This window comes from Pundamilia nyererei, unplaced genomic scaffold (assembly GCF_000239375.1).
Source record: "Pundamilia nyererei isolate P.nyererei 1_Seehausen unplaced genomic scaffold, PunNye1.0 scaffold00024, whole genome shotgun sequence".
Taxonomy (NCBI): Eukaryota; Metazoa; Chordata; class Actinopteri; order Cichliformes; family Cichlidae; genus Pundamilia; species Pundamilia nyererei.
The window spans coordinates 1,236,670-1,246,726 of record NW_005187425.1 but is presented as its reverse complement, the minus strand read 5'-3'; the positions used below and the strand labels follow the sequence as shown (position 1 = coordinate 1,246,726).

The window sequence follows — 10,057 nt, the reverse complement described above, 5'->3', positions numbered from 1 at the left end:
GTGTGTGTGTGTGTGTGTTCTTCTTTTTATTTATTCATTTTTTGGGGGTCTATGTGTGTGGGCTGCAGCTGTCTGTCTAACTTGGTGTTATATGTTGCTTTTATAGTAGTTTAGTCTCTAGATAATCAAATAAGCATTTGAGAGATAACATTAAACTAATAACTTTATATTGATGGAGGAAGAGGAAGTAGATGACTGTGAGCTCCAGATGTGCCTGTGCTTTGTTGTAGAAGTGTGCGCAAGATTTTTTGCGTTATTGAAGTGGGTTGGAAAAAAGTCTGCGTGTGGGAGTCTGTGCTGTTGTGTGTTACTGTATCTGTTGTACTGTACCCGTGCTGGCAGAGCTCCAGCTACCACAGCACCAACCCAGAGAGGGTGGCACGTGTTGGCGTGGTGCCCGACTGTAGGCAGGCCCATTATCTCTCATTAGCAAAAAAAACCAACCCTCATTACACAAAAAAAAATACTCAAAATGAGAGAGCATTTATCTGCTGTCTGACCTTGAGAGAGTTCCCGTTGCTTTTCACGTAGCACACACACATTCGCACAATATGGATGCCACAAATTGAGTGCTCCACTTTTGTTGATAGAGTGTAACTTGAGTTTGCCCTTGTTTTGGAGTGTGTAGGGTATGCTAAGAAGTCTTTGCAGAAGAAAGAGATTCAGATCTTAAAAACACACTGCTCTGTTTAGGTTCAGATGAATGTTCCTCCAGATCCCTCAAGGAAACATATGGGCGTCTAACTCAAAACAAAACAAAGCAGACAGAGGTGAATGTTTATGAGTCAAGCAGGTTTCATTATTATGATCTCCTCACGGCTTACTCTGGGTAAGTGTATTTTCAAAGTGCATTCTCGTAAATCCAGATTTGCTTCTCCCGAGTCCAGGGGATTTCAGAATATTTGAGTATCATTTTTACTTCACCTCAGTTCAAGCTCTCTGGTGTTTTCTGCTAACATGTAACCCCTGCATGTGGCACAGGATTAACACTGTTTGAGTGAAGATCAGTGGCATAAAAAAAACTTCAAAGTACAAGTCATTTTGAACCATTTCATTCTTGAGGAAAACTTTCAAGTTGTGTGAACTTAAACTAATTTACAATTTTTTGGATACTGCTAAAATCACAGAATCTTCTCTTCTCTTCTCTTCTCTTCTCTTCTCTTCTCTTCTCTTCTCTTCTCTTCTCTTCTCTTCTCTTCTCTTCTCTTCTCTTCTCAGGGCAGAGGGAAGCTAGACCCTCTCTCCTAACCATTATATTCATCATTGTTAAATACAGTTAATGCACCTTAACATCTTGATGCATGGCCATCCATGCTGCTACAGATTATAATCACACACACACACACACACACACGCACACACACCTTCTCTGAACAGATGTTGAACATCACTGCTAATGGAAAGTCAATGGGGAGGAACAATGTTAGCAAAAAACAAAGCATTGTTCCCTCTAATGCACTGGTGTGTATTTGCACACACTCATTCACCCTCTCGCCTCTCGCACATGCACACACACAGACTGGTAGGCATTAGTTCTGCTCTATGATCATTGCTCATTTGGTTGATTCTCTAGTTGACCGTGTTTCCACTCTGTTGAACAAATAGGTGTTTATGTTAATTGAAAACACTTTGATGCCTTTAAAAACCTGGTTAAATAAGTGCACTCAAATTTCTTTTTAATATTAGGACCAGTATAATGCATTACACCAATTTAATGTTTTTATACATGTGCTAGTTACAGGTGTGTGCTTAAGCATAGTAAACTGGACCTTTTTGGACAGTCAGTATATTAAGAAAGGTCTTAGTAAGGCTGCAAATGCTAACTTTACCTTTTTACATGCTTTGACTCCAGAGATGAGTGGACAGAGGCAATTCAGATGGTGGCTGACAAGCTGCAGAGACAAGAGGAGGAAAGGATCCAGTGCAGCCCCACCTCCAACATCGACAACATGGTGGAGGAGGAGATGGACATCTCCACTACACACCACAAAAGAAAGGTAAAAACGACACTTGCACGTGCATGTATTTTATACCCAAGGTACAAAAAATATTCCAGCCGTTATGCTGTTTTATGTCAGCTCATAATTTTTTTCATGTTATAATACTCCAGCGAGTAAAAACAGTCCTGCTTAAATATCTTCTGTGAAGGCACAGGTGATACTTGGGCACATTTACTACTACATACATAAAAAATACATTTAACAATCTACCACTAGCTGCCTCCTCTGGCTCTGCTGTTTATTACACCCCACTCTGTAAAGGTTTTATGTAATAATGTTATGGTTCAATAAAAATCTGTTTTCAGTGTCTATCGTAGACTAAAGGGCTTGTTTTGACCTGACAGTCGCACTCGGCATGGTCATGAAGATGACTGGGAGTCATCTCACGGGTGCCATTAACATCACTCATGAATTTCATGGCATTTAGCCCAGTAGCAGTCAATAAATGTTGTTTTTGGCTGCTTGAATTTAGATATCATTTACATTGAGGAAGATTGCCGCTTTTCTGTTACATGAAAAAAGGCTTCACAGAGAATCCTCATTGTATTGCTTAAAGGAGAAAAATATACTTATTTCAAAATATTCACAGCCCTACACTTCCAATGGGATTTTAACGTTTCTAAATGCCAGTAGATACTGCATCAATTATTCAACTGAGGAACTCGTGATATTGGCCTTCTCTTTTTTTCCTCTAATAGACAATGAGCGACTTCGACTACCTGAAGCTGCTGGGAAAGGGAACCTTTGGTAAAGTGATTCTTGTCCGGGAAAAGGCCAGCGGGAAATACTACGCCATGAAAATCCTTAAAAAAGAAGTCATCATAGCCAAGGTGAGTCTGGAAAATACATCAAGTATGTATTTTCAGTTGCGTCCATTAATTTGAATATTTTATCTTTTACTGTACTTTTGATTCTGGGTAGTGTCAGATGTCAGTATCGGTTGTTTTTATTGCACTGCTGCAGCACTGTTCAGCTGTCCTCTTTCTTAGTGGTTTAAGTGGACTGATAATGGTTTTCATTGCATGTTGTCTGAACAGGATGAAGTGGCTCACACACTCACAGAGAGCAGAGTACTAAAAAACACCAGGCACCCCTTTCTAACTGTAAGTACCTCGTACACACTAAACACAACTGGTTTAAATTTATAGATCTTTACATATGGACCGTGTCCTGACATCTGTACACACACAGCTTATTGATCCTCCACATACCTGAGTCTTCTGAGGCCAGTTATGATTTAGAAGCCACATTGTTGTACTTTAACAGCTGCATCTGTTAGCTTTGATGTACACATTCACACATTAGCTGCTGCACACATATATGCATGTTCACACACAGACACACACACACACACACTATCGAAAGAGCAATTACACTTCACATCTGAGTTTAGCCCCGTCACACCTGCAGCCACAAAGAGACTTCAACCAACTGTTCTTTTGTTTAGCAGATTTCTCCCTCAAAAGAGAAAGTGAACACACAGACACACAGACACCTACTTGCTTTGAATAAACAAATAGAGGCATAAACAGTTTAAAGCTTAGGCCGATCACGTTGTGCTCCTCCTGCTGTTCTAGCTAGAACGGCAAGACTTCCTGCTGTGTATGAAATCGTTCACTCACCCACTTCACTGTTCACTGTAGGGAGTGCATACGAAAACAGGCAGATTGTTTGTGTTTTTTAAGCCAAATGAAGAAGGAGCATTCCATATTACCTCTCCTGTACAACCAGTTAGGCATGAAATGTTATATTACATATATATCCTGAGATTATTTTATTTTAATTAATGCAAGGCTGATGCTTTCAGTGCCTCGGTGAATGATTTCTGTTATATAAATTGTTTGTGTGGTTTTTGTTTCAGTCTCTAAAATACTCATTCCAGACTAAAGACCGCCTCTGTTTCGTCATGGAGTATGTGAATGGAGGAGAGGTAAGAGACACACACATTTGTGATGGATGTGCTGTGTGTGGTTTCTCATCTTTGTGTTACTACTTTAAAGAGCCGGTTAAACCACATTTCCACCACAATAACTGTCGGCGAGTTACTTTCTCACAGTAACTGTCTTATGGTATGTAAACAGATACATTCCTGGATCTGTTATCTTAATTTTCATTTCAGTTTTTATATATCAGGGTTGTTACAAGTGTTTTAAATCATATTTAAGCACTCTCCAGATGCCAGTGTTCAGCCAAACTAAAAGAGACTGGATTTAAATTGTAAATTAGTTGTTTTTGTGATTATTATTATTTCAAAGACAATTTTCTAAACAGTTTTTTGGGTTCATAAATGTCTCACAGATGAATACAGAATATGTTGTAATTGTATGTGCAAAGCTGCAGCAGCAGTGCCGGGAATGATCGGTTGAACGTGCAAACACTGAAGAAGTGGCTAAAGTTTCGCTTTTGGATTGCTTTCTAACACGGTTAATTTTCCAACCAACTGGCCTCTCACTTGCCTTCTCGCCTCTCTTTTCTGTACTCTCCTTCTCCTGCGTGCGTCTATTTATGAACACACCTATGGGGAGGACACAGCCAGAATGACAGTCTGAGATGAAATGAGTTTGGATTCCCCCACTTTTCCATTTCTCAGATTTTTAATCGGGCCGTTTTTGCAATCTTGGTTCATTCCCTTAGTGTAACTGTCACCTGCTCCCCTCCCAGCTAGTTAAGCAGTTCAGCCAGCACCAGGCCTGAGCAGAACTCTCACACACACACTTACCCTGAGAACACAAGCACAGACACACACACAAAAGGCACACATACTTAGACAAACACACGCAGCAAATTTTTACCTCAACGGACAAATTGTGACCACACATGCCTCACACACACACCACACACACACCGAACCCATTACAAACCTGCCACAGTCACAGCTGCCAGTACACTGATGAAGGCCCACCTGTCGTGTTACCCCCTCTCACCACAGCTTCAACACATACACACACACACATGCACACACTTGCACACAAACAGACACCATTTGAGCAAGGTGGTCTGTGAGGATCACTCCAGTGGCCATTATGCAAACCTCCCTGAACAATTAATGGGGAGATATGTGCCCTTTGGCCTCATGGGTAATTTGTACGACTCGACTGTTGCGGCACAGCAGGCTGATGTCAGTTTGGTGCCACATGTGTAGCTGTGTGACAGTGAGAACTTGACAACTGACAGCGAAGGAGAAAGTAAGTGAGGAAGGGAATGTGAGGTGAGCCATTTAAAAGGAAGACAGAAGAGGTCAAACCACAGGGGGGGGGGGGTGTACTCTTTAAAGTATGAAAATAAGCCTTGTGCCAAAAACAGAGAACGGTGGATATGAGAATGGAGCAAATGAAGACGGAGGCTCAGGGGGCAAGGCCAGTTAGGCCACTAATGAGTACTGCACCGTAGGCAGTCGGGGGGCTGTTGGCGACAGCGGCAGTCGGCCTGTCTTTAACTAGACTGGTGTATTGATTAAACCCTTGATTTGGCCCCCATCGCCGAACTCCACGCCAGCACCGTGCCAACCTAGCCCAGAGGGTAACGTGGAAGAGGTATGCGTGTCTGTGTATGTGTAGTGAGAAGGGGGTGTGGGGGGGGCCACTAGATGAGGCGCCAGCTGCCGAGCGCCTCCACCCGCCGTCCTCTGAGACCCCCCCCCACACACATGCACCCCTCACACACACACACACGCGCGCACACACACCCCACTCACCCTCCCCTCCGCTATCTATCATCTCAATATGGTGCGGGCAGCCAGTTTGTGTTGTGCTAATTTCCTCCAATAAATCAGTAATTATTGCTGTGCCGTCCCTGCTGTCTCTCCCCCTTCTCTCTCCCCCGCCCTCTCTCTGTTCTCTCCCTCTCACCCGCTCTTCCCTTCTCGTCCTTCCTCCTTTTCCCGCAGCTGTTTTTCCATTTGTCCAGAGAACGGGTGTTCTCAGAGGAGCGCACGCGCTTCTACGGCGCAGAGATTGTTTCGGCTCTCGACTACCTGCATTCAGCCAAGATTGTGTACCGGGACCTCAAGGTAAACAGAAACAGGGAGGAAAAGCAGGCTGGGGGCATGGAAGAGAGTGATCAGATATTTTAGGGAAAACTTCTTTTGTTTTTGCCCCCCTCCCACCTCTTGTGTTTCGGTGTCCCTCCCCGTCCAGGAGAAGACAAGTGGCTCAGGATGTGTAGTAATTAAAGAGACGGACAGGGACAAACTCACACAGACATAAAGCAGCAAAGAATTGCAGGAGGCAGGGAGAGAGGGAAGGAGAGAGGTGCTGATGCCACAGAGGTAGAGAGGTAGATGGCTCCGTCTGAGTGCCTGCCTGGCAGCCTTGGCCCCAGCCCCACTCGCAGCAGCCAAGAAAACAGAAAGGAGAAAAAGCAGACAGAGAGTGAGAAAAACACTTCAGCCATTAAAATTAAAAGGTTGAGTGGCTCCACTACATGCCTGAAGTTTATTTCCCTTTTCAACTTGGTGTTTGTGTGTCTGAGTGTGTGTACTGCCACACTGTGGAGTAATACAATACAGCTTACTCGTCCCTCACTGCTTTCCTCAAAGTGATAACAAGTTTGACTCCACAGTGCACAAAAAGTGTTCAGCCAGTTAATAAAGTGTCACATAATGACAAAGAGATTTTGATTTCCTTCCAGTTGGAAAACTTAATGCTGGATAAAGATGGCCATATCAAAATCACAGATTTTGGGCTCTGCAAGGAGGGCATCACTGATGCTGCTACCATGAAGACCTTCTGTGGTACACCAGAGTACCTTGCACCTGAGGTAATGTTTTGTTTTTTTAAATGTGTGTATATACATTTATGTTTTTGTCATCAGAGGGTGAATGTGAGGTGCCTGCACTGCACTGCAATGCGGTAAATAAGCACACATCCTTGGTATTTGCACCTGGATGTATGCACATCTGTAATCTTGTACAGGAAAGGAGAAGCTTTTTTTCTTTGATCTTCACTAATTGATCACTCACGTGTGTACTCCACATGTGAAATTTGAAGTGTAACATGATGTGTGGTGTCAGAGAATTTGATGCATTTGTTGCTTAACTTTTTCATTAAAATTCTGTTTTTATTTATAGATAAGAAGAAGAAGAGATGAGAAGCAGTTAAAGAAATTGCTAATATGTCACAGGGCACATTCCTGAGAGTTGTACTGTATAGTAGTTCTGGGCACCATGTAAAGACCATACACTGTCAGGACAATGTACGTGTAAGATATTTTTAGAGGTGCAGGATATAGAGCTCAGCCTGTTTCCACATGCGACATTGATTCAGTCATGAACATGTTAGGTGTTCAAAGGCCAAAAAGCAAAGGATTCAAACCACCAGATCCACGAAGGAGCGTCCACTTTTTAAACTGATTTATATAATTGATCAACAAGAGAAATCTCAGTGACTGTATGTTATGTTCCGTAAACTGAGCAGATTGACTTAGGCCTCGTAGTACATAAAAGCATCTGTGGCATCCACAGGCGGCCTATCCATTAGGCAGCTTTTCTGCAGTGCTCAGGGTTCCACCAGGAAGGCCCCTGTGAACTGTGAGACTCATGTTGCCCACTGCACAGTTTCTGTTTATCTAACAACAGCCCTGGCTGATTAATTTAACTACCGGAATTATTACTGAGCTTTGATAAATGGGTGCCTGCAGGGTAGGTTCATGAAGAACCTGTAGGAGCCACACATACAGTATCCTTTACTGCATTACAAAAATCCATTGTTAATAGCAAAATGTATTTCTAAGTATTGAAACACACTGAAAGAGAGGTCATTCTGTGTTTCGTTATCATGAATTATCTTATTGTTTCATTTATGTGTCTGGTTGAGGCGGAGCTAATGCGCTCAGTACACTTGAATCACAAAGTGATGATCCAGAGACTCTCTCCCGACCCGTTACCCATAACACTCATGAGGGTGTTAGGAGTCTTCTTATAGTGGAATTTATGTATGTACAGTTTCATTTGCAAATTTCACAGGCAAACAATTTCCATAATATCAGGGTGAACAGTAAATATGCAGTTTTTGCGTGCGAAGCAGGGTGTTGGTTGAATTGGAAAAGGGCAAAGCACGGTTCCTCTCACACACACACACAAAAACACACACAAACACACAGCGCTACGATCTTGTAATCATTTTTTTCAACCATCCGCTGTCCAGTCATCAGCTCTGCCTCACTCGAAGGCCAGCAGATCAACTGCAGAGAGTGTTGCACGACTGTGGGTGGTGGAAGCAGAGCGATGGTGATGTGGAGATGAAGGCAGGAGGGGAGAGGCATAGTATATATCCCACTCAAAAAAGTATGGAGGACAATTTGGCGCAGCATTTTGTGCTTTTTTTTTTTTTAGTCCCTTCCTTTGCGTGCCAAAAGCTGATTGGAGGCTGTTGGTTATTTTTCACAGGATGTGCGTCTGTGTGTATTTATGTGTGTGTGTGCGCGCGTGTGCGCTGTGTGTGTGTGTGTGTGTGTGATTGCAGTAGAAAGTGCAGGCTAAAGCGAGGCAGATGGCGGCAGATGGGCGAGGTTGGAGGAAGGTGCTCGGAAAAAACCTGGAAATCTACACCACCGCCGCCGCCACTCGCCCGCCCGCAAGCTCTGCTCGCCCGCCCGCGTGTAAAAATAACACAGTTTGCTCGGAGCCAAGTTACAGAGATGCAAAGTAGCCGGGATAAAAAAGAAAAAGGGGGGATGGGGGGTTGAAGACAGAGGAAGATGAGAAGGGAGAGAAAATATTTCAGGGTTACAGGAGTGAAATTCAGACAGTTCCTGTGTTTGCCGTCAGTGAAAAGGGCAGATGAGAAGTGAATAAAGAGGGTTTCTGTCTGCTGCGTGCCTGAAGAACACACAAACAGATACTGCAGCAACGCAACGCTGAATAATTCTTCATCCAAACTCGTAAAGACTTAGATTGAAGTGTTATCGTTTGTTTCAAGGGAAGTCAACAATTATAAAAAAGATTAATGTAAGATTAATAAAGAATAAGCAGTGTAAGATCCTCGCAAAGGGATGGAACGGGATCAGAGAAAACACATGGGGAGTGTTTTTTTTCCTTTTCTTTTTTGTGCGTTTGACACATTTCTTTGTGGCAAATTTGAAAGTGTTAAAGGGAATGGATTTGGGCCTTTTCCATTTATTTGTATGTGTTTGTTTTTATTTTGTTTGTATGTTGTATATGTTGGGTATTATTGCGACTCCTTTTCTATTGTAAATGTTTCACAAACATAGCGGCACAGTCAGCATATTTCAAGATGTTAGCACAGTGACAGCACAAATTCATTTTCAAGTGATGACACTTTGGAGATGGAAGGCCTCTGTCTGATACCCACAATATGGGATAGTATGTTCACAGTATATGAACTGTGGATGTGGATGTGTGTTTGTGTTTCCTGCTGGGTATCTGGGCTGGTACAGCCTCAGGCTGTGTGTGCCCATCCCGTCCCATCTAGCCCTGTCCAGGCTGCCAAAGCCCTCATCCCGCGATCGGCAGCTAGCTGCCACATGGCTGCCACTATAGGGACCAGGACAGGACAGGACCTTCTCCATCACTGCTGCTTTAAATCACTCTCCTCCTTCTCTTCTTCGCATCCTCTCCTCCTCTTCCTCACCTCCTTCTTTCCTCCTCTCCTCTCCTCCTTCTTTCCCCTCCTCTTCTCTCCTCTCCTCTCCTCTCGATTTGTCCCATTTGTTTCTTCCTGTCTTGTCCTATTTATTTGCCCTGCCTCTTTTTAAATTATACACATAACCACACATGCCATAAACACACACACACACGCATACACACTCCAGTGCCTCCATGCCTCGGGCTGTGGGGCATCATTCTGGCTCTGTGTGGATTAATCTGCTCCCTGCCTGCAACCGAGCTGCCACCACTTTCTTTAGTCCCAGGACACACGGACACACCATTACACACACTGTTACAGACACTGACAACCACATACGTATACATGCCTAACTGGACACGCTGATTAGTTTGCATTTCTGTACCTTTTTTGTACAAAGATGCAAAATCAACCTCGTAAGCTGCTCTGAATTTCATAAACGGTTCCCTGTGTGTGTGTGTGTGTGTGTGTGTG

The 10,057-nt window shown here is 43.4% G+C and overlaps 1 protein-coding gene across 3 annotated transcripts in view; it reads left to right on the top strand.

Moving 5' to 3' along the window:
- The window catches only part of akt3a (v-akt murine thymoma viral oncogene homolog 3a), a 54,699-nt gene that overhangs the window by 35,576 nt on the left and 9,066 nt on the right, over positions 1-10,057 (top strand). For all 3 annotated transcript variants that reach the window (XR_001290306.1, XM_005727338.2, XM_005727337.2), the window contains exons 5-10: positions 1,853-1,997; positions 2,699-2,830; positions 3,038-3,103; positions 3,862-3,930; positions 5,887-6,009; positions 6,630-6,758. Coding sequence is in view for 2 of the 3 variants with exons in the window: in XM_005727338.2 (XP_005727395.1) it covers positions 1,853-1,997; positions 2,699-2,830; positions 3,038-3,103; positions 3,862-3,930; positions 5,887-6,009; positions 6,630-6,758 (664 nt within the window). In the remaining variant the exon portion in view is untranslated. The remainder of the gene's footprint in view (positions 1-1,852; positions 1,998-2,698; positions 2,831-3,037; positions 3,104-3,861; positions 3,931-5,886; positions 6,010-6,629; positions 6,759-10,057) is intronic.